This window comes from Astatotilapia calliptera, chromosome 1 (genome assembly GCF_964374335.1).
Source record: "Astatotilapia calliptera chromosome 1, fAstCal68.1, whole genome shotgun sequence".
NCBI lineage: Eukaryota > Metazoa > Chordata > Actinopteri > Cichliformes > Cichlidae > Astatotilapia > Astatotilapia calliptera.
The window spans coordinates 34932436-34958311 of NC_137422.1; the positions used below are offsets into that span (position 1 = coordinate 34932436).

Consider the following 25876-nt stretch of genomic DNA (forward strand, 5'->3'; position numbering starts at 1 on the left):
ACTACCAGATGCCTGTCACATCGCTGCCATCATCCAGTTATTGAAGCTTATTCTCTTGTTGCACCCGTCATTAAGCTTCTTTGGATGAGGTAGTTGGTGAAATGCCATAAATGTAAAAATTTGAAGGTTGTCATCAATCAGCAGGTGTAGGCTTAGAAAGTTTTTTAACCACATAATACCAGACTAAAATAGTCTCCCTCGTCTTCCTTTTTAAAGCAGCTAAAGCACACTGAAGACTGTGTTAGATTGTTACTGTATCTTTTTATTTATTTTATCACTTGCTGTGATGTGAGATGATTAAATAATATCTCACATGTGTAAACTGGAAACATTTTCATATTATTTTATCGGTTTTATCACCTTAATATCTATATCTGTCATTATGCAAATTAACTAAACCAGAGCTCATTAATTGTCAAACTAACAACTGTTTTACCTAGTCATGCATCTAAAGCTGCTCAAAATAATTGGGTTGTTATATTTTGCTAGAATGAACTGAAAATGTGCCACAATGTATCAATAAAAAACAAATAAAGAAACACAAAGAAACCGTCTGGTCGCGACCAGAGCGCATTAACGGGCAGAAAGTAGAATGTTACTCTCAATGTTGTTGGTGCATTTCAGGAGGATGCTGCTAATAAAGTTACACAATTACACAGTGAATGTAATTCTGTAACATTTACACAGTTAAAAGTTGTGTAAACTTTTAATTTTGTAAATATTTATTATTACATTTAAAAAATACCACAGTTTTTGTCTTGGTCGTATCATTTTATTTTGTTGTATTTATCTGCGACACCTTAAAGGCCGGTCCATGAAAATATTGTCTGACATTAAACTGGTCCGTGGCACAGAAAAGGTTGGGGACCGTTGCTTTAGGGGTTTCCATAGTGAGTCATCTGCCTCTATCTCACCATACCAAATAATGATATGTAATTGATGGAGGCCGCTTTCAATATAATTGTTATTGTTTTGTGTTTAACTTAACTTTAAAATAATAACTTTTCACTTTAGATTTGTACACACACTGAACTGTGATAACTGACTGTGTACAAAACTGCACAAATTAATAAAGTAAATACTACAACACCTCATTTGTATAGTTGTCCCTGCTTCCTTATTTTCTGGGTGTGAATATTTCATCTGGTTTGTTTTGCTCAGCCGCTAAATAGCTACCAGCCACCTCATTCCTCTCCACTGATGGGAATGAAGGTGCCATTATGGAGTGCACCTATTGATAGTGGCGAGGACAAGTTACTTTAACCTTCAGTTTCCTCTGCAGGCGGACTCGGGCTGCATCCTGCAGCCTATTTACCCAGAGTGGCACGCTGAAAAGCCCTGAGATTAAATCTCCATCCTGCAGCTCAGCATCATTCATTTGTCCTGGCTCACCTGAGGCCTCAGCGCCAGCAAACATTCTCCCTGGAGGCTGAGAGGCAATGCAGCGCTGAGATTTACTCAGCTAGTCAGGTCAGGCTGCTGGAGGAGCACAGATGTTTGGAGGGCTTTGTTCTGTACCCACATGTGTGTCTGTGTGCATGCATGCATTTCACCACAGCTACCTGCCAACTTTCTCCAGTGTCAGTATGTGCGTGTGTGTTTGTCTCCAACTGCCAACATTGTGCACTGATGTGGCTGTTTATGCCTCACAGGAGACTGAGTATTTCTTTGTATCTCACTAGCGTCCCTGAGTGTGCGGTGGGTTGATCAGTGTGCATCTACTGGACATTGACAATCTATCCTCTGCAGAGTGACTGCTTCTAATATTGAGAAGTGGTGGCCTAATTAAAAATGCTGAGAACGTCCACACAAATTCTCATTTCGGGCATCAGCTTCACATTCATTTATTTTGTCTATAAAGCTACTTTTAAGGAGATTTTGCCACTCATAAAAACTTTTTCTTATAGAAAACTAAATGGGAACTATAATAGGGTTCAACCACTATTAATTTAAATTTAAATTCAAATGTATAAAAAGCAAATGTTTTACGATATTCTGATAAGTACTGCAGTCCAAATCATTAGCATAAAAAACAAATATTATCACAAACACACTCACTTGGAAAAAAACCCCCCCTCTGTTCATTTACTGCCCTCCTAGATTTTATCACAATATAAATGTAGAGATCATTTCACTGAGACCACTGTAATTTACCTGTAGTTCAGTCTGCCTACAAAAAGTGCACCGCAGGATGTGAACAGTCAGAAGAGAGGCACTCATCCAGCAGCTAATAGCATACAAAAAGCTCACGCCATTAAATTCACTGCAACATAGGGGCTGTGTCTGCTGGCATCGTTGGGCAACAGTGACATGAACACCCGCATTTACTGTTGACTCTCTGTGGGTATCTACTCCTAACCTGCTGTGGCTGGCTTACTGCCGGCCTATGTGTTTGCTGCTGCTACCGCTGCTGCCTGGCATTAGTGAAAACTCTGGCTTATGTGAAATAACACCTACACATGACAAAAATAAAGAATGCATCACCCATAACATCATCCTGATGACACCAGCTTTGTTCAGAAATGATTAGAAGCAAGCACGTGGAATAAGCTGGCATTTTTTTCTTTTAAAGGTTATTTTATCATTCTTATTTTCACAGTAGCAAGGTTTTACTGGGGCACCTTTTCATTTCATTAGACATTTTTTCACATGCCCTCTTTCAAAAATGTGTTTATGTTTCATAATGGTATTTTTCCAGTGTCACTTTTATTTCTCAATGACGGTTATGAAAGAGCATAATAAAGCAGCCGCCGCCCCCTCACCTTTTCATCCAATAGCATGTCAGCCAAGAGCACACAGGCCCCCTTGAGCAAGGCTTCACTCAAAAATAACAGAAGTAGATGTGCAAAGAATGAAAGACCTCCATACACCTGGCTAATTGCTGTGGAAAGTGGGCAAGAGTGATGGGAATTTTTGGGCTATTTGACAAATACTTTGGATTGAATCATATCAAATACTGGCAAGATCACTGCTAGCCTAGTTTCACTGGAACCTAGGAACTGTTTTTGGTGCTGAGCTTGCTGAAGACAGGCTTTCAATGTGACTGGATGAAAAATCGATAGGGGACTGAGACTGGATCTTGGCATATTAATCAAAATTAGAAGATAGCAAATAAAACGAAACCAACCCCAAAGTGCCAACAACCTGCAATTCCTCATGTGGCCACATGAGGCTGGCTCAAAAACTGAGTGAATCCCCACAGAAATGAAAATGTTTTCTCCATGGCTGATTTCTCCTTGCATAACAACTAATGGAGTGTGAATCTGTTATAACTTAGTCATTCAAATCTTTTTAAGGGCTACAGTTTGCATTACTTGTCGTGAGTGACAGGTGGATGGCAACACAGGTAGCTTTAGCTAATAGTTGATTCAAGTCACTTAGCCGGACCTCTCGACTCCTTGGAGATCGAGCATTTTAATGGCATTAAATGACAAAAAAGATGGCTTGCTGTGTAGTTAAATGCAGTTAGCAAGAGCCTGTCCATGCTCCACCTTTGCTGAATGACACATTTTCTATGTGTGTGTGCCACTGTGTGTATGTGTCTGTGCATATGTGTATATCTATGCTAAATTTAGTGTTTTAAACCTGGCTTTAGTAACCATGCTGTTATTCAATAGCCATCTTTTATGTAATCTTTTCTCATATTGTGCTGTCACTCTTCTAGCTACTGTGGTTGTTTCTGTGCTGTGTGAACCACAGAACCTGCTCACACACTCACAGGCTAAGTGTGATACTGAAGGAGTTGTTGAGTTTTATTAAAAAGCAGGAAAAAGAAACACAGTGAAGCTGGACATTGGTGACAAAGGTCCAGTGTTTTATACAATATGGCCAGAATGAAATAAAAATGAATCCTAATTTAACTCATATATGAAAATACAGTCACAAAAGAAGGAAATGGCTGTTGTTTGCAGGTATCACACAATTAACACAAATTCTTATTTATATACTAATAGATATACTGCATATATTTACATATTTAATATTTAACAGTGGTGCCATACTATAACGCTTATTCTGATTGATTTCCTTTTGACAATAACTTCTCCCTAAGCACAGCCTTATTGTTATTGCTGAATTAAACGTTACGCTTTAAGCACTTAAGCACTAAGTTCTTAACACTTGCGGCTCATGGGAGTTTCTTTAAAAGTCTTAACTAGTTATAGTTGACATCCTGAAGGAGATGAGGCATGTTACCCACCCTTAGCTGTTAGTCCCCATAGATACAGTATAAATTGTGTTTGTATTATAAAAGCAGAAAAGCGCGTTTATGTAACTTTGCTTGGGAAAATTGGTGTTATTTAGATTTGTATTATTCTGTAGCTGAAATGCTGTGGGCTGGGTCCTCTGTGATGGGAATTAATTATTCATTATGGTGCTGACCTGTCAACACTGACAAGAATGTGTTATTTAAATTCAAATGCACAGCTGTATGTTCCTGTGTTAATACAGAAAACAAATCAGTGTTGGTGTACTTTAATACTCTCACACTCCAGTATATGTCCCAAGTTATAATGCTGCAAGCAATTAATTTCAATTTATAATAACAGGAGTAAAAAAAGAACTGGATAAATATTTCTGTATTTTAAGTGTGTTTTAGATTTCTTTCTGGTTTTCTCAATCGAAAACCTTGTGAGATCTTCAGCAAATCTACTTGTAGGTTTTTGTCTTTCAGGAGACAGTTTTCACTCAATTTTATCAGACATGAAGAAGCATCATTTCAGATTTTGTTCAGCAAAGAACCTTCCAGGTTGAAGCTGAAAGGAAATCATCTTGAACTTTTCTTTTGGGACGACGACGACACTTAAATAGGTTGTTTGAATTCACAACTGTCTAGCCTGTGGGTCTGTTCTGTTTCAAACTATAATTCATAGAATTGCAGCCTTGGAACATGATAACTGCCTTTCAATCAATCTGCGCTGCATTTCCATTCATTTGCTTCGCTTTCAAGTTGCCAAATTAGTCACTCCTTGTCCCTGCTGGAAACATTTTGATCTTCAAAAACAGCACCTTGAGCATTACTTTGTCTCTGCTGCACAAATGTAGAGGGGGCAGAGTGAGGGTTTGTCCGAAATCTGCCCAGAAGTACTATCCCTAATAACATGGTTATAATGAAAGGCTATATGCTTCTCCAACATCAAAAGCTATTGTCTAATTTTGGCCAGCGGGATGTGACAAATCTGTAATTAAAATAGCAAGCTCGGTGATAAAACAAAGCCACTTGCTGGGAGACAGCGGATCTGGATAGATATAGATCTGTCATTAGGCTAAAGAATTGTCCTTTGCCTTTCCTGCCTTTATCTCCCTAATGCGGCTACATTTCCCCAGGATTGGCCTTTTTCAGTGGAAACCCCCCCTAAAAAAGCTCATCTCAACAAACGTCATCATCAGTCACGGCTCACGCATTTAACACAGCAAAACTAGAGGCCACCAGTTCAGCCGAAATATAAACCAACTGCATGATGCTGCAGCGTGTTTCTAAATTGGTGTGAGAATGACAGCTGTGTTTTCCAGCGTGTTTAATTCTACATGTGTACAGGTTGATGGTTCAACTAGAGGGCAACTATAATGTGATGAAGTTAATGTTCATTTTTCAAATTCCCTCCCGCAGCGAGGGACTGACTGCAGCACTGATCTCAGGTGGCACAGCCTAAACAGCCAAGATACGGTGCGCTCTATTTAGTGTGACTGGAACTATTTAACCATTGGTGCCAATATTTATATTCTTTTGGCAGGTTTGACTTGTAGATCAAACACTCATGAATAATACATTTGGTAAGGGCACACTGGAATCATTGGTGTAAGCTTTGCAGCAGGCAGTTTCCCTTCAATGCAGCTGTTTTAACAGGAGCCAGAATGGCACACAGCAGCCAGAACAACAGCTAAATACGGTTCCTCCCCCTCATTGTTATCGCTGGAGCTGATTTCAAAATGCACACAGCATGACAGCAAGGGACGCTATAAATCACCCAGAGGTAGCAGAAGCAGGCTGGGACTGACCAGCACATTAGTGTACTCTTGATGGGCACAGGTAAGGAGAAGTATGGGTGTGTTAAATTTATGTATGTGTTAGGTAGCGTCTCTATTGCTAGACTGAACTATGGATGTATGTGTGTGTATGTGTGAAAGACAGAAAGAGAGAGAGAGAGACAGAGACACCCAGGCAGCAAGCTATTCTCCTGGATAAGAAGCTTTCAAGTAAATGAATGAATACATTATGGATTAGTGGCCGAGTACCAGAAAGCAGCTATGCTGTATCTGAGCTGAGTGCAGCTCTTGTGTTGGCAAGTGAAGGTGCAAAACAATAAGTCGGTAGGAGGCCAGGTAGACAATTTGGACCTGGGAGGCCCTTGGGGGCACCTAAGGGACCCTTGACTTGGGATGCTTATCAATCATCAATTATACAGATGAAAGTAGAAAACGAAGGTGACATGCGGCAAATTCCTGGTACATAAAAACCACACTAGGAGTATGCGTACATTCAGATCCATGCATTAATTTTCACTCCCATAGACCTACACACACACTAGCTGCAAATATAGACATGGATACACAGAGACATTTCCCCTCCCTGTGTCCTCAGGGTAAAGAATGCATTCATATTCAGCGAATGATCGGCGGAGGCAGAAACCGTTTGGATCCATTTTGTTTTTGTAGCCGATGGCAGGAAGCAGCGGCCATTATGACCTTGTGATGAATTCAGGGTTCATTTCCTACGGTTTCTTTTTTATTTTTTAACGCATGCACACAGAATTAAATTAAAAAAAAAAGAAAAGAAAAAAGAACAAAGGGAACTGCGCACTGAGAGGAAGAACATTCAGTAAAGACTAAGTCGAAGCTGTCATGGCGCTCATTCATGGTGCGACTTTCAATTCCAGGTGCACGGTGATTGAGAGAAAGTTTCATTTGTGCCCACTGTCATTTATTCATTAGCTCCCGATCAGCTCTCCTGTGCAAGGCGTGAGATGTTATAAATCAGTCACTGGCTAGACATTAACAATTCATGCAATTCATAATACATAAGACCAGTCATTTATTTATCACCTCTAAATGGGATTTCCTTCATTCTCATTGGCTGCAAGTCAGAAGTCAACTTCTGTTAGCCTGTCCAGCAGCCATTTTGAACCAAGTTGTAAATGACGTAAATCTGTGCTGAACGGGACTGTCAGACAGGAAGAGCTCCTGCTTCCTAACTAAATCTGGTTGGTTTGACTTCAAATAAAATGGTATCATTTCAAATAAAAGCAGCAGGCGTTAGGCCGAGGCTCGCTGTTGGCACAGTAGTTTTCTGCTGATTCTCTTGAGCAATCAATGTAATTGTGAGTAATTAGGCCTTAAAGTACTGTTGTCTTTCTCCAACCTGGAACATGACTCCCGAGGGAAAGCATGTGATATTTTTTTTCAGGGTATTGGAACGGCAGTCACTGATATACAGAAGGAGGCTTTTGCTAAACAGGCCCTATATGAAAAGCCGGGCACCATGCCACCTGATGCAAACACCATATGATCACGCCGACTCTCTAGATGAATCTAAATTATACCTTTGCCCCGAGGGCCTCAGCAATTCTCATTGAAAAGATACACAGCTAATTATAATGGAGGTACAACAGCCTCATAGAGCCTCATAAAGATGTGGTGTTTGATATCTGGCTCTCTGACCAGATGCTGCTCTTTTCTTTACACTACATAACATGCTGTGGCACTCTGTCTGCTTCATACGTGCCCTGCAGTTTTAGTTTAATTAGCCAGATCCTAGAAAAACGCTGCAATATAATTTGTAATAATGGTAGCCGGTAGTAATGAGGGATAGCACTATGATAGAGGAATATGCCAAAATGATGTTTCTTACTCAGAGAAGCAAAGAACCTTAACCCACATGTCACCTGTGCCCACAGCATGTGGGTTAAACATTGTCTATTAGAGGTGTGAACACACTGCAAATTTGGACTCACCAGTCAACCTAACATGCATATCTCTGGATTGTGGGAGCAAGCTGAAGTACAAGGAGAAAAGCAACCTACGCACAGGCAGAACATGCAAACTTCACACAGAAAGGCCGCAGGTGGCCCCCAGATTCAAACCAGAACGCGTGAGGTGACAGTTTTTACCTTTGCACTACAGTGCTGCATGGTTGGCCATTTGGAACAACTATAAACATGTGCCGCATGAATCACCATAATGGTGGCCGTGTGGATGCTGTCAGGCCTTGTTTAAGGCCTGTCAGCACTAGTTTAAAAAGAATCTAAAATAAACTGCGAGACTCTAGCTGCGTATGATGCACATGTGAATTAGACCCTCACGTCCCTCTTCGGTTGCCTGGTTTATCTTATCTTCGGTGTGAATGCAATGCAGCTCTGTGAGCTCAGATTTTTATTCTGCTTGTGATGTTATCCAAAAATCCAGCACAGTTTCTCTTTTCAATCAAACCTGCTGCTTCTGAATGAAGTGTCAGGTTAGGCTGAACATAAATAAGTATTGTGTCCTAGCCTTTTATGGTAATTAGCCAATGCTACACATAAAAATCTCCTCAGAATGTTATAACCTTGTTCATATCTATTCCTCAATATGACTGCACTCATTCAGACTCCATGTAAAAAGTAGCATTGCTTCGATGCTGATGTTGTGACTTTTACAGAAGATTGAACAGAAGATTTTTTCAGAGGCGATACTGGCACTTTAAACTGCTGTCAGATACACTGGAAGGACTTACGGGTGGCTGGCTTGTTGCAGTTGTGTCCATGTCTAAAGTACTGAGGGTTCTCCACTACAGGAATACGAGTCATCCCTATGACAACCGCATCAGGACTCGCATCCAGAGTACAGGGGGTAATAATCCCGTGGTTGACATGGTGAAGAGGGCTAGCAGAGTCTTCCTCACCACTGATTACAGCTACTGGTCCTGGGAAGAGACAAAAGAAAAACTTACTTCCAAAACACATTTTTTTTAAACTGTGAATATACTTGGTGAGACACAAATACAATTTCCTAAGGTATTCTATTTAAAAATAAATAAATAAATAACAATAATAATAATAATTCTGGGTGGAGACTGAGTTGCTGCAGTTGTTGTTTCTTAGATATGGTAATGAAGTACACAGTATGCATGTACAGTAAATTATCCTTTACTAGAGTCACAGTTATAAAGTAACATTTTCAAAGTGGGAGGTTTGTTTTTATGTCCAGGCACAGCCAGGGAAAATAAGAGCAGTTGCAGTAAACATGACTTCATATTTTTATTGGCATGTACCCACAATTACCCCAGTGTGGAGCAGCGACATAGATACAAACAAATTAAAGTTGTTTTTTCTAACTAATTCAAAACAAAATAAATGAACAGAAAAAAAATCTATTTATGTTTTGTTATAGAGAAATGGTTTATACCCAGTATATACTCCAAATGACTAACGCTAGATAAGAAGCAATTCTGACATTTAGACAGCTGGAAATGGGTAAAAACTAAATTGTTTGGGGATTTGTTTAAATTTTAGTTAAGGGCTCAAATGAAAAAATCTTCTGTAATGAGAAAAAGAAACTCAGTTTATTTATTCCTCCTTCAAAAATTAGCTTACCTGTTTAACTTACATATAAAACAGGTGCGTTTTGCTGGTGTTTTATTTCCTGAAGCTGCTAGCATATATGTCAAAATCCAGTTTTGGATTTTCAGCTGGTCACTCATATCCATCATTGGAAAACTATCAATTCAACATTAATTGATCAAAATCTGCCCAAAACACACATTTACAGTGTTTTTAAATAGTTGATGTGTAGACTTCACGTTTTCTAACCAGCATTTTATCCTTACATCCAAAGCTCAACAGCAACACTTCCTACACATCTCAGCATCTCACAGCTCTCAGACTAGAACACTGACGGCATTTATCTCCCAACCTGAAAACTTTCTCTCTCAGTGACAGGTAACAGGTTCATTCATGCCTGCAAAGATAACCTACAGATGTCAGATCTTCAGTATTTCACCCCACACATGTCCTCTCTTGCAATATAGTTGGGATTTTTTTTTTTACTTCCTGGGCCATCTCAGCGATCTTATTTAGATGTGCTCAGAAAACTTTCCACTTCCAGGAGGGGAAAAAAAGTTTCTATATAGAGTTGAGAGATGAAAAATAAATTGGATGAAAACGTGACCCCTGAAATAGTGTCGTGTAGGTTCTCAGACGACTGAACTTCTTTCTTTCTTGAAGACATTTCACTTCACATCCAGTGACTTATCTAAGTCCAGAACCCTTCAATTCAAGCATTTATGGTGACCCCTGAAAAAGACTGTGTGTAGTCGCAGTCATTTTGTGTTGTGCATTCAAATGTAAAATGAGCCATTTTGACAATAGCACTAAAAAAACGTGTGTCTGAAATGCATAACATAGTACAGAGTGCAGGGTTTTGTTGGTGATTTATGGGCAATCCAAAGACACAAAGGACTTAATATCCAAAAACTAAATATTAGCCTGTTATGGCAGGCCTGGATGGGTTTCAATCACGGCTGAATACCCAAAACTAACATGTTCGAATTTCTTTTTATGGGTTAAAGCAGCGGTCCCGAACCTTTTTTGCACCATGGACCGGTTTATGCCCGACAATATTTTCACGGACCGGCCTTTAAGGTGTTGTGGATAAATACCACAATAAAAACCCAGTACCGGTACCAATAAAAAAAAAAAAAAGATTTATTCATAACTCACAGGAAAAGACCCAGGGACACTGAGTTAACGATAAAAAATAACGATAAAGACCATGAAAATCATAATTTTCACACCTGAGTCTCAACTCTCGCGGCCCGGTGCCAAACAGCTCATGGACCGGCCCGGGGGTTTGGGACCGCTGGGTTCAAGTGTGAAGCCAAAGACAATCAAAGCCAGCCACCTCTTTAGTTTCCATATTCTTTTAGATTATCAATCTTCTAAGTGATATGAAACACATTGAAAAGACAGCAAACATGAGGTAATGTCCAGCAACATTTTATGTATAATGCATCTCAGTATCACAGAGTCATGTGAACTGTTCTTTTCAGTGGTTTGGGTGCTAGAAAAAAAATGGAGTTTTTCCTCCCAAACATCTTCAGTTCAAAATTATTGAGATCTATTATCATATTTAAGAGGACAACAATTTCTTTTTAGAGTCTGTGATTTGTGGCTAAGCATAACCATTAATTAATGCTATTGAATTAGAGGACATTGTATGAAACTATTATATTTGCTAGTAAACAAAAGGTTTGGCAGTAACATATTCGCAACATTTCAAATTTGTGAATATTTCCCTGTGGATGCAGTTATGTTTCCTTTAAAATTTAATTGCAGTTTAGTTGAATGTGAAAGAAAGTTGAAGAAAAGTCAAAGCCGTGGAACATGATGCACAACATATCCCTCACTGACTTCTGTCATACTGACCGTGTGAAGATTTTTGATAAATGGAGACAGAAAATGCATAAAAAAGAAAGAAAGAAATGACTATCAACACAGGTAGTGCCCGACTACCGACGCCGTCTGAATTTAGAATTTATGTTGTCATACAACACACTCCTGTCAATACCAAGCATAATTCCCTTTCTTTAATCAAAATTCATAGAAAGACTCTGACATGATTTACTGTAAGCCAATGTGATGCAGTTTGCTGTTCGATCACTGCTATGCCGAAAGCAATGCGGAGCTCTGACAACTGCAATCTTCAGTGGGGAATGAGGAAAGGAGGAGGGAGGGAATGAAGGGAGCGAAGGAAACAGTGAGTGGAAATAAAGTCAACAGCAGCTGATTCAGAGAAGCAGTGACAGTGAATCTGTTTACACTCCATGTTGAGTCTTTTGCTCACCTTGACAACACTGTAAATAGTAATCAAGACCCAGGCATATCAAATTATAGACCCTGAGTGGAAGGAAGATGGGGTTGAGGTGGCATGTGATGAAGTGACACATGCGAGCAACAATTTAGTCACAACATTTATTCTCATTGCAGAGATTTCATACCTGAGTGCCTGCTTTATTACAGAGATGTGCACAGCAGAGCACAGGTCTTCGCCAGCAACTACCCACCCAACCACTGGGAACAGGTGGCACACTAAATCTCAGTTGATGCCTCTGACCCTCTGTTACACGGCACAGGCACAAAGATATATGTGCAGTATACCGCTTTAAACATCACTACACTTGAAATAAAATCATTACCTAGAAAATCGTTATGATTCATGTTTAAATCTTTAAAAATGAAAGAAGATGCCTCAAAAGGATCCCTGGATTATGTTCTGCTTTTTAATACAATATGAAATGGAATGAAAACCCATCTGATCAGAGTCTGGTGCCAGATCGATGAGGCCTCGGGGAAAGCCTGGCCTCAGTCCAAACCACAGTGCTTCAAACTACACAGAAACCTCCCCCTTGATTTCTTGCTAGATGAAGGTTTTCTGAGGAGTGAGGGGGAAATTGAACTTCTTGACTTGAGAACACCCTAAAAATTGCATTTATGTTACCTGAGTGATGAAAAGGCCCAACGGCATCCGAGAGGGGTTTTATCATCTGAGACGTTGCCTGTGCACAGAATGGAATTCGGCACTGGACATCTTCCCCTGAAATGTCTATCTGAGAGCAAGGTTCCTCTCTATTAAACCAACTTTGATTTATTCAGGAGAACTGGAAAATGAAATGAGCCAACTTTCAGCTATTTTTTCCATTCTTTTGCATGTCTCATCTTTTTCGCAGTATCTCACTGGCTCTGAAGGTCAGATTTTCAGGCCCTGTTCCTCAAGTTAATGCAATCATTTGTCTGTGTCTCAAGCCTGAAATTAGTCGGATACTTGTATCAATTTAAAGATGTAAAATATAGGTAGATGAGAAAATAAATAACCACTCTGTTTCAGTTAGTGTGGTAATTATGATGCAGCAGTATGAGCTTTTTCTCTCCAGCTGAATGTTACAACTCAATGCCTGTAATTTTTGTGCAGTCATGACCAGAGTAACTAGAGCTTGAAAGATGAGGATCCTGCTTCTCTGGTCCTGTTATGGTTGTTGTGCAGATCATAGACAGTATAAAAGGTGGACATAGCTGGTTTTTGAAATCTTGTTTTTGAAGCCTTTGATGGGATGTGTGGAACTGTAAAACCAATGACTTTACCATGTTTAATCATCCAGTTTGAAACATTGGATATATGGATGGATTCATGTTAGCACAGTACTACATAGCTGTGCGCTGTGTTAATTTCACAGGACAGTATTGTCTTGTATAGAAAATGGGAAATTCTGAACTTATTCAAAATAACGTCTGCATATTCTGTCGTAAATGACATGTTACACTGACACATTGTTAGGGAGGGAGACAGAACAAAAGAGACAGCATGGAAAAGAGCTGGAATTAATATTAACTAATGATTAACTGCAGATTGGCGTATAAACACATTACGAGTACAAAAAAAAGTGAGTGACTTGGGAACAACAGAAAGTCTACGACATTCAGTAACTTCAAGAGAGCTGGGTCCAGAGTAAAACCAGAGTTAAACTATTCTCAACTGACTACAGCGACTACCAGTGAAATCGCACAATAACATAATTACTGACATACAACCAGGTTGTAAATACATTAGGGAATTAACTAACAAACTGGGGCCTGTAATTGTTAAATAACCCAAATACAGCACATGGAAACAGTAGTAACTAGTTGTAAACAAATATGCAAATCTTATCAGGTTGATGTCAGTGTAGAAAAAACACAACAGTTCTGAAGGAAAAACGCAAAAGAATCCAGAAACAGGCAGGGAACACATGCAGTGGATAAACAGATGCTAAGACAAAAGGGAAGGACTGGACAATATATACACAAGGATAATCAGGGAAGTGGAAACAGGCGGGAAACGAGAAATGACTGAACATAATCATGGTAATCATACTGTTATGATTCAGTGTTGTAATTGTTTGATTTATGTGTGACTCCTCCCACCAGAGGTTGGCTGTGTTTTTTTTTTTCTTCTCTCTCAGGTGTGGACACCTGGGTGTGTCTTATTGAAGTCCAGTGCCTGCTGAATAGTTGGGTGTTCTGGGATTGGATACTTGGTTGATTACCCGAGTACTTAACCACCAGATGACAACCACCTGGTCCCCTCTCCACCACCCCACAGATAGCCTGTGTTTTCTGATTGTTGTTACTTAGAGTGTTTTTGCCTAAAAACTTAGTTAACTGATTAGCATGTGTGTGTCTGGCACTAGAGCATTGCTGTTGTAAATAGCTGTAAATAGATTTGTAAAGTAGCTAAAGTAGTTTGTTGTACCTCTTTCATTGCGTATTTTTTTTAAACAAATTTCCCACGCGAGGGAATAATAAAGGTTACCTTATCTTATCTTATCTAATCTTATATATTGTTCACTACAGCAGCGTGGTAGTGGTGAGAAGCCTTTTCTGTTAATTCAGTTTTCTCCTGTTTTTCACTTTAGGTAAGCGAATTGTCTGTTGGTTGTTTTTTTTTGTACTGGGAAGTGTGGGGACCGTTAGGGAGTTTTGTTTGTTATTTTTACTCACTGTTGACGTAAATAAATGGCTGCTTAGCAATTTTGTGTTTTCTGTTTAGCTCTTTCTTGGGTGGTGCGTGAGTGGAGGCCAAGTTTCTTGTTGCGTTCAATGCACTCCTAGACCAAGAACGCAACAATACACTGAAGTAAAGCTGAAGATACAGACACAAAATAAAAATTAAAACAGGAAGTAAAAGTAACTAAACACAAGAGGGGGAAAAAAAACTACCGTAAATAGAAGGAATTAGATATAAATAATGTACCGAAAATGCTATATAGAAACTTCATTTCAGAAGTGCCATTGATGGAAATCAAAATCTAAACTGAAAGCTTAACTTAAAACATATAAACTAAGGATTAAAAACAGTAGCACAACAAAACTCAAGACCTAACAGGAATATCCAATACTGATGACAAAGGTGTGTACTCTATTACTAATAGAATAGTAATAGAGTTTCTACTGCAAGCAGAAATAGCTGTCCAGGGTTTTTTACCTGTACCACCTCCTTGAAAAAGAGTAACATAAAATATTTTGCTTCTGTAAACCTTCCAAAAACCAAAGCATAATAAAATGTTAGGATGGATTTTGTTCCTTATGCTCACAGGCTTTATGCTAAGCTAAAAAAATAATTAAAAAAATACAGTGGAACTCCGACTTATGAAATTAATTCGTTCCCGAGGGTCTTTCGTAAGTCGAAAATTTTCGTAAGTCGAAGCACCCATCGCGCCTTTTGAGTAAACGATAGGCTATAGGCTAATTGCTAACTGCAACAACAATACGTCGTTCAAGTGGAACAGCGAAGCGCAAGTACAAAAGCCAAGGGGTTGTCACATGATTCAGAAGGCATTCTGGGCATTCTGGGCACAGCCAGCGGATTTCGTTACGCGGGCATTTTGCCGTAACACGGGCAGAAATATTGCCGTTAAGTGCCTTGGTAACTTGAATTTTTCGTTAAATGGGGTATTTGTAAGTCGGGGTTCCACTGTAATAGTGATTTGAGATTTACTGCATCAACTTAAGAGCACTGATGTGTTTATTCCCCTCAAGAAGATCTAGCAAGAACGAAAATAATTAAGTGTAAGATGTTTAAGAATGTATAAAACGTATCTGTAAAAAAATAAATTACCATCGATAGCTCATATTTATATACACATATATGTGGTGAGTTATGTTCATATGTGGTGCGTTAGTAATGAGGATACTTTCCAAAACCATGCAGTTGTTCTCTTCGCTATATTTGCGCACAGTTTTTCAAGGTTTTTTTTTTCTCAATGAGCTCAGAGAACTTCCCTCTGTCTCTTCCTCCTTTTCATGTATTCCCAGACTGACTCTATGATGATGAGATCAGGGCTCTGCAGGGAACACACCATCTGTTGCAGGACTTTTTGCTCTTCTTGTCTCTGAAGACAGTTCCTTATGGCCGATGAGACACCCTCCAAAAGGCCCGATGCTAAAAAAATTTCACGATGGAGAAGAATCTAAGACTTGCAAATCACTCTATAGCTATGGAGCCTCTGACACACAAGTCGGCAAGAATGCAACTGATCATCAAAGGACATGGTACTGGTGGCAAAAAAATAAATAAAATAAATTTAACACGTTCAGAGTAACAGATATCAGTTTGTCATGGGACTCCTTCTGGAAAAGTCTTAGATCACTGTGGCATGCCGCGGTTTGAAGATTAGATAAATCTCATTGCTCACATCCTTCGAGCTTTTTCCAGCCAATATGTTTCTCCAGCCAATATCCTTCTCTTTTCTCTAAAATGTGTCCCTGCAGAAGACATGTCACTCAGGTCTACATTACTCAATGTTCCTTCGCAGTAACATCCCACAATCCCAGCTTGTGGCGGTACAGCAGATGTTTTATGTTCACGTGCGGTTTGCAGGTACATTAGCTAATTCAGTCAAATCAATTGATCAAGTGTGACTTTTGCATCATCTGTTTCTCAGAGTTTAGAAGCCAATCTGATTTACTCTACTCGAGCAGAGACAGCACAGCCTAGTCCTCCCGGGTTTTGAAATGGACTCGTAAATTAAGGCATTGTCCAAGTGCTGGGCGTCAGCGATGAATCAAAAGCATACTCGCACCTTTGAACTTGTAAATGTTCAAACACAAGTCGGCTTCCATCTCCAGGCTTTTGTCACCTTGCAAGAATAATCACACTGAACCCCAACCTTTTTTAACACGACCAAAAAAGATCGCTGATGGTGTGAAAGCTTTTTCGTTCCACCTCATGGCCTTATGAAGCCTCACAAACTCGTATCCACACATTTAGCAGGGCAGAGGTTGGGTACAAGGGGGAGCCATTCAGTCATTACATATATGCTAGTGAGCAACAGCTACAGGGAAAGAAATGTATAGCCACCTAATGGCAAAAAATAACAGCTGTTCCTCGCTGTGCTGTGTGTTTGTGTGGGGTTTTTTTGGGGTTTTTTTTGAGTGGTTTATCACTGAAAAAAAGTTAGAAGATTAAAACAGTAGGTCGCCAGAAAACATGACTAAAATCGATAAATAAAAATTTTGTCACAGTCCTGGGTCTGCGACCCAGTGTTTTGTGTTTTTGGTTTAAGTTTTACTCTGTGAGTTATGGTTTTCTGTTTGTATTACGTTTATAATAACTGAGTTTTAGGTTTCTCTTCTGTTTCTGTGCCTCCTCTTTGTTCATGGGAAGGGCCGTTGTGTTTAGCTTACGTGTCTTGAGTTCAGCCTGTGTGCTTCCTGTTTTACCTTGATAGTTGTGGTCCTTTACTCCCTGTGTCTCGCTATGTCAGATTTATCCGAGCCGTGTCTCCCTCCTGTTGTGCATCCCCCCTCGTTACCTGTTGTGTATTTATGGCGCGTGTTGTCATTTGCTCTTCATCGGTGCGTCTGCTTGTCATCCCCAGTGTAACCTCTGCTCTCCGCTCCTCGCATTTCCAGGGTTAGGGTTTCTTCTTCTAGTTTCTTGTTTCAGGTTTGTGTTATTTTACGCTTAGTTTTCCCAGTTTAGGTTTTGGCTCGTTTTCTCTGCTCCAGCTGTTGATTTTTTTGTTCAGCCATAAATAAAGGCTCTCTTTCTGTTATCCTCCACCTTCCTCTCCGTTTGCCTGCATTTGGGTCGACTCCTCACGCTCTCCCCACGATTCGCCTTTGCAAATCGTGACAAAGTTGAACCCACATCATGGACGTTATCTAAATTTTTTTAGTAAGAGAAACTTTTTGTTCAAGATAATTTTCTGTTATCTCTTTATATATTATAATAAAGCAAAACAACTCAACAGAAAACATCATTTGTGATTATAACTTATGATGTTACACTTTCATTTTTTTACCCAGCAGAGCTATTTGACTTTAACTTACCTTGTACTTTCCAAAAACCAAGCTCTAAAAGCTTTTCCAGCATACTGAACAATAATGTAAAAACACATATTTGGCTTGGACTGTCACTGAGAATGGGAATAACTATGTGTAGCTGAAATTACAACAGGAAAAATGAGTTCATAAGTATTCATCCAGCTTCTTTTCTTTGTCATATTAGCAAATACTCTAGATTAAAATTTTTGTTTCATCATGTTTCCATCAGATTGGCAAAAACATTGTTTTCTTCCATTTCCTCAAAAATACTTAATTCACTCTGAGCTGAGAAAATTCAGGAGGAGGAGAGATATTCTTCCAACAGAAAAAAAGCCTTGCTCTTACCCACAGCGGTGTGAAGTCTGTTCAGAGTATTGAGCGGAAAAATATGTGTGACATTTTGCTGGATTCAAAGGAAAATATGAAGCCCCAACCACACGCTATACAAATCACAGCTGCATACAAGAAAAACACTCTTGGCAAAAGCATCAGAATTAAAAATGATATTTCTCCCCTTACCTGTAACCTTTTTAAAATTTGTTAAAAAAAATTAAATAAAATCGTACAATTCTTAAATCCAATGAAAACACAAGGGCAACAACAATAACAAGCTCTGTCTGTAATTTAGCAATCACTTAATGTAGCTCCTCTGTCTGTGTCACAAAATCCAAAATCTAAAAACACACCAACCTTTGCACAGGTCGATATGCTCCATCACTACTATGGACACACACAGTAATGATAAGTCCATCCCACATACACTGTTCTGTGGCCTGTAATGCTAAACCAACTCACTTTTGCTACAGCGTAGGGCCGTTCTATTGTTGACAATGACTTTTAAAACAATTAACAATTAATCAACATTAGGGACCGAATTTAAAAAAAGATTGCTTCTTCAGGTGCAACAAGTGCATTTAGGCGAGAGTGATGTAGACTGGGGAGAGACCTCAGACAGTAGTGAGACAAACACACCGCTGGTAGTGGCGTTTTCAGGGGGTTTAAATGTAAAATGCCACCAGCCTTATCCTATAAACTACTGTTGTTATTTGCTTTTTACCTGTGCACAGAAGGCTTGGCTGCTAGTGTGTCTCTGTACTCAACTTGTCCACAGTGACCAGGTTGGTACCATCCTCCCCTCTGGTGTCTTAAGATGTCATTAACATGTCAACCTCCTATTAATCCTTTTCTTTCTCCCCTGTCTGATCTAGTCTTTAAAACATCCTCTGAGTTTTTTCTGGTTTTACCTTCTCAGTGCTTTTATTCCACTTGCAACTTGTGATTTCACTCTGTGTTTAATGTAGCAATTATTTCTGCAAATATACCAGACCAGAGTAAAAACCAGCAGGAGGGGTATGTCTGGAGCCCCCCCTCCCCATTTGTTTGTGTCTCTGTTTCCCTAAAAACAAAAGTGAGAACTGAAGGTGATTCTCAGGACAAGCAAAAAAAAAAAAAAAAAAGGCAGCAGGTGACTCTGCGGGGTTTTCCCTGTGGTGGGGAATAAATTGTGCAGAGTGTGATTGCTTCCGTTCCACCTCCTTGTGGTAATTATCGCACAGATTCCTTTCAAAGGTAGTTAATTAGGACTGGAATTAACTTGAGGACATGTAAAATGAACAAGAGAACACAGGAAGGATAACTTACTGAGGCAAGGGTTCGCTTTTAGTTAACAATGGATTTGAAGCAAATTAAATACATACGTGTGAAGGGTTGAAAAGTGTGAAATCAAGGCAAACTTGTGAGTTTGCAGGACATAAATATTGGCTGCCATGGTGCTCAAAGCTTTTTTTCATGAATCCATCAAAGCTGGTCATTTGCTATTCAGCACTATGACTATACGGCAGGTTAATTTTCTGATATATTGCTCTCAGTACAACCAGCAAATGTCTTAACACATTCTTAATGACAGCGTCTAAGTGGACTCAGTGTAAGCCAAACAGGACTACCACCGGCTACTGTTATGATGTTGCAGCTGCTGGCTTAGTATCAGCCAAATGAGGAAATCACAACACAGTGAGTGTAGCATAAGATTTACGAAAAGGTCAGTTAATCGCCAAATGTCACCAATGTGTGAAGAAGCCTTGCAGTTATGTGCAAAACTCAAATGACAACTCCCCTTGCTGCACTGAAGAAGACATTTAAATAGCTCTTCTGACAAACAGCCTCAACCTGCTCACTCAGCCTCCCACTCAAGCATGGTGGGCACGTGACAGCCGTACAGCGGAGACAAACTCGGGGTAACCCCATTTCTCACAAAGTAGCAGCCTCCATAGTAGGAAAAGCACTGCTTCTTCAGCTGATGGTGACCAGCTGTGGCCGAGTGCTAGGACTCTGAAATTTATGGGCTACCGACAATTTACAGTCACCTCACACAGCTCGACGTACTCTCTCTTTATTGTGGTATAAACAACGGCAAACGCTGAGGGGAAGGACGTCTGAGTCGAGACAGAAATAAACACTCATTGGAAATCTGCTGTAAACCTATCAGTCATCGCATCTGAAGCCACTCGTACGCATGTCCTCTGGAATCAATCGGTCTACACCACACCAAACATTATCTGCAATGACACAGCAGTGAAGCAATTACAGTTTGTGTTGCTGTATATATGTGGTCTTGATGCTCAGAATGATAATAAAAGAAAACACTGAGATTGCTATACTGACTCTGTTCCCACAGTGCACTATCAGCTTTTATATCTTTGACAACACATTACCCTGTAAGCTCCCTGAAGACAGACAAAGCAATTTTGCACAAGTCTGAAAAGTGATGGAAAATGACATCATCCAGTAACCGAGCTGTCCAGAGTCTGTTTCATTGATTTATGACCATGACAGAGGCTGGATCTTTACCATAACCCCGGACCTACATTTTAGTACATGTTATGCACCCAAACTCAAATTGAAAACCAAACATGCTGTAATCTGGGGAGATATTCAGAGCCACTCGGTGTGGGGTTTCATTCTTCTCTCATTGCAATGTAATCAGAAAGAAATGAAAAGCTTCTGGTGGCATTGTTACAGGGACCAGTTTGCATCATAAACTCGGCAGTAAAGTAAAGGCAACAGCACACACATACAGTACAAACATATGCAGAGCAGCAACCCGGCACTAGATGGATATATTTCTTGTCGTGGCAATAGAATATAAAACGATTCTCCGGCGTTGAGCATCTGGCAGAGTTTGCATGTAAATCACAAACGAGATGGAAAGCCACATTCAGCTACTGCGGGCCACAAAACTGCTTGATGATAGTGTACATCAGTGCTGTTGGTGCAGCCTCTGCATGCAAATGTCGCTCTATAGCTAACAAGTGTTTCAGGGGTGAAGGGATTAGCGCAGAGGTAAATTATTAGTTTCAGGGGCTGACAGGATTATAGTTTCTTTACTCTGTTAAATGTGGGGAAATGTAGTGAAAACTTGGCTAGCGGTTTTCTTAGCAGACATACAGAAATAAAAGTAAATGAATCAGTTCAAATGCAGTATTGAACCAAAATGATTTCTGATTTATTGATATTTATAACTGCATAGGTAGCAAGACTGTGCTCCCAAGAGGAAAAAAAACTGCCTGAAACATGGAACATGAACCGTTCACTGCACATACACTGTAGACAGTACAATGTAGTAGAAACGTGTGTATATCTGAGTACGGTAGCTGAAACGGTAGCTAGAAGTCTCAGGACACCACCCAGCAAATTGAACAAAAAAAAAAGAAAAAGAAAAAAGAATAACAGTGTACAGTGTAATGCTGTTTTTCCCCCCAGTGGTGTGTTGTAAGGCAAATCTAGGTGTGCTGTGGGATCAACAATACATCATTATAACTGCATAAAATAATGACAGATTTACTATTATTATACTATTCCACAAAACCCCAAAACAAAAGCAGAAGCAAACAAACAAAAGAAAACCAACTTTCGTTCTTGGGTTCTTAAAAAAGTTTTATTTAAGTTTTTATTACTTTCAGTTTTATTTGTTTTTATTATACTTTGGGAGCATTTGTCAAGGCAAAATGTAGGAACTTCAAAAGAAATATGAAAGGACAAATAGACAACTTACAGCATGCACCAAAGTGTCTTCAGGCGGGTTTTGTTGGCATTTTTTAACACATAGTTTTAATTTAGTTTAGTTAAGTATAATAGTCTGCTTTGGAGGTATTTGTTTCTCACTAGAAAAAGAAAAATCTTCTGCGACACTTGCGCAGCTGCCATGTGGTGGATGTTATTTCAGTATAACACATCAAAGGCCCCCAATGATAGCAAGGAGGCTAACAAAATTTCAGAGGGTGGAAAACAGATCACTATCTAGAGAGGAGAAAACCAAATAATCGCTAGTGTGACCCACAACCTAAAGAAGGAATGGGAAAACAAATATCCACATAAAAATGAGTCATCTGGACTGTGGGAAAATATCTGATAAGGTTATGGCAACAAGTCATATGCTAGCGGAGTTTACTTCAGAGCACAAAATTGCAAGTATCATAGGTTAGAATTGGTTTCATCTGACAATACAATCAACAGAAGGATTGGTGCTTTGTCAGATGGCAGATAGCCTTTTTATTTTATGCAGATATGAATAGATGTGCACCTTAACCACAAAAGGTTTGAAAACCACTGCCCTATCATACCTGATACTACAGGTTGATGACATTTCTACAAATGGTGTACTGCTCCATGCAGCCTTGCGAACACACTGTTTAGTTTGTTTTTCATTTTAATGCACCGTCATAAAAATGCTGAGAATTGTGAATATCAGTTTAAGTGAATGTTTGAAAAAGGTGACATCATCCTTTGGGGCACAGGGATTTAAGTATACTGGCTTCTAAGCAATCAAACAGGTAGTAGTTGTTGTTGGCGATGGGGCGACCACATGATGGTGGACCAGACTCATGCTTGACATCTCTACAACACTGAGGTACAGGACGCATTGTGCCTAAACCATTTACCACCTTAGTTTACTGTCTTCTTGTGCTAACATTTAACTAAACACAAAGTTCAACAGAAGTTGATTTGAATGATATGAATGGTTTATATCCTGCATTCATACTGCTTTTTCCCCACAACCATTCTGCAGCTTCCTCTTTCTTTTTTCAAAAGCAAACAGAAAATGCAAAATGTAACATTTTTGCCCGACTGAAGCAAACTGACTGAAAAAACATCACTATTTGTACTTCACTCTGACTTATTACTTATTATTAATATTTGTCTTGATACATTTTGGTTTGGGTGAAATACTACTTCAATCTTGTGTATGATGTATCATGCCAATTCATGTTAAAAAATTATTTTAAATTAAAATAAAATGATTGTCAGGACTATAAATGTGATGAGAAGTCGAGGGTAAGTACTCAGGCCAATTATTTAGAAATGTAAACCTTGTTATGAAGTGAAGCAGATTAGAAAAACAAATGAGGACAAGTTAAACTCTTTAGGGATTTATCCACTGAGGAACAGTGGCTTGGAAAAAATAAAGTCAGGGGTTCTCCAAAGTTGAGGACATTCATCCTCAGAGAATTGTCTCCATTAAGTAGCTGCTCACATATTTCACGACAGACAAAGACATTTTAGACCTTGATGCTGAACAGAACAACGTGGCGCAAGCTTAGAAAAGCACCAAAAGGTTTTTCCAGCTGGTTAAGGTAATGAAGCAAACGCTCTAACAGCAGTTTAAAATTAATTGGAAGCAGCACATTAAGGTCATTGTTAACCACACTTTCTGCACTTTGTGGCATCAGACCCCATTTCTCTAGCATTTACCCAAACTTCGTTATACACATTTAATCAAATCCCTATCCTACTAAGAAATATCAGTCAAGTGTCAATATTCTCTGTTTTCTCTCCACCCGCTCTTCTTCTCATGCACTCGCTGCTCTTTGTTTTCTTTACACAATTTTCCTGATTACTTTCTCTGCACTCAATAGCCTGTTGTCAGGATGTTAAACATGTTGCCGAAGTTTATCTGTGCAACCATATGAATACTGATAAGGACATAGAATGCCTTCAGAATGACAGCCAAAGCAATAGATCAAAACCTAAATTCCTCTATCAGCATGTTTTACCCGAGCAACTGCTGTTTCATCATAACTTAAAAGCAGTTTTTAAAAAGACTCACATCATTTATTTCCTCTCTCTCTCCCTCTCTGTCTGTCCCTGCCTCTTTTTTCCTTGTTCATGGTTCTAGTCTCAGGGGTCTTGATTCCTGCCTCGGTTCTTTCACAACTGCATCCCTCCAATGGAGGGTTCAGGACCAAACAGATTTGTTAGCCCGGGAGGTGAAGGCATAGGAGAAGGAGGAGGAAGAGGAGGAGGAGGCAGGGAAGTGTGTTTATGTGCACAGTGGGGAAGGGAGGGGAGTCATTCTAATCGCAAATCTAACCATGACACATGAATGCAAATCAACCTTCACACTTCCCCCACCCATTCCCCTCCATTCCTGAAAAGTGACTGCATCAATTCATTATGAAAGAAATGTAAGGCTGTCTGCGGTATGTTTTCTATCCACATAAATAAGTTACCATTGTAAAGGTATATCACAAAGTGCTGATACTGAACACACAATACTTTGACTTAACCCTGGCCACAATGCTTTAACACTGAAGTCCTCTTACTCATTTGAATAGATACAATCTGCTGTTGTAACGAGGGCACCAGTGATGATGGGGTCCAGAAAAGGTAACACAAGATCATCCAGGAAAATGCTCAAATAACATCAACATTTGGATTTCATACATTTTCCCAGTCTCCTGTGTTTAGGTCCTCTCTCCTGAGAAATAACACATAACCTTTGTTTATAAGGATGACCTCCTAATGACCTAAAACTTACTGAAAGGTTACGATTTTGTTGTTCCAATGTTAGTGCATTGCAAAGATTTTTGTCAAGCCCATATTAAAAAAGCAACACATTAGGGCTGCCACGATTTGTCGACTAGTCACGATTATGTCGACTATCAAAATCGTCGACGACTAATTTAATAGTCGACGTGTCGTTTGAAGCTTTGTAAGATCGCAAAAGACGCAGGAATAATAGCAGGATTTAAGAGTGTAATAACGGACTGAAACAGAAGATGGCAGCACAGCATGTACAAGGATGCCAGCTGCCGTTAAACCCCGAAGAAGAAGAAGCAGCTGTGTCCCAGAATTCATAGCGCGGCCCAGCTTAGTTTCCAACAATGGCGGTAGCTAGTTAGTTTTAATATTACTCTTATTATTCTTTCTGGGTCACAAAATAAACGTTTAACATATTTTCAGGCGAGAATGTAGCTGTGTAAACCTCAAATATCGGCTCAGTTTATCAGGACACCACATATTTTCAAAAGCGCTCCGACGTTTTCGGAGACGTCTGTTACCCACTAGCTCGATAGCTAGCCGGGGGCTAGGTCACTAGAGCCGTGAGAACACCGGACTCCCGGCAAATTGTTTTCAAACCCACCGCCGTCTTTCGCGACTCAGGTTAAATATATATGAGTCACTTAGATAAATTAAAAATGTTGTTGTTTGGCTTTTTTTTTTTTGTATTTTATTTGTTCCTGAGTAAATCGGTTTGGCTGAGATTAAAGTTATAGTTTTTACACAGCTGAATAAACTCAAGCAGACAGCTGATTATCAGAAGTGTGAGATGCTGGAGAATATACTCCTTGTCCTGTTATATTTTAGATAGCAAGGAGTTTATTAAACTTTACCGAAACAATCTGCAAATTTCATTAAAATTGAATAAACTATCATCTTGTCTTTATTTTTAGTTAGCACCTTAAAAGCTTAAAGCTGTAAGCTAATGATAGTTATATAAGAGCAGATGCTGCTGGTGCAATAAGCTGTAGTTTTACGCCCAGTGGATGATGATCTGATTAGTCGACTAATCGCATAAATAATCGGTGACTAGTCGACTATCAAAATAATCGTTTGTGGCAGCCCTACAACACATTGAGGTTTTTATATCTACATGATGACAAAGTTGGGGGCTTTCTTTCATTGCTTTTCTTCAAAAAACTGAACATTGCTTAAATGTTGGAAAAGACTTGCAAAAATGCAAGTTTTTTTCCTTGGAAAAATCAGAC

General features: G+C 39.4%; 1 protein-coding gene across 3 annotated transcripts in view; it reads right to left on the minus strand.

Annotated features, from left to right (window-relative positions):
* ntrk3b (neurotrophic tyrosine kinase, receptor, type 3b) overlaps positions 1-25876 on the minus strand; it is a 217019-nt gene that overhangs the window by 41748 nt on the left and 149395 nt on the right. For all 3 annotated transcript variants that reach the window (XM_026174796.2, XM_026174786.2, XM_026174770.2), the window contains one exon: positions 8708-8896. In XM_026174796.2, coding sequence (XP_026030581.1) covers positions 8708-8896 — 189 coding nt within the window. The remainder of the gene's footprint in view (positions 1-8707; positions 8897-25876) is intronic.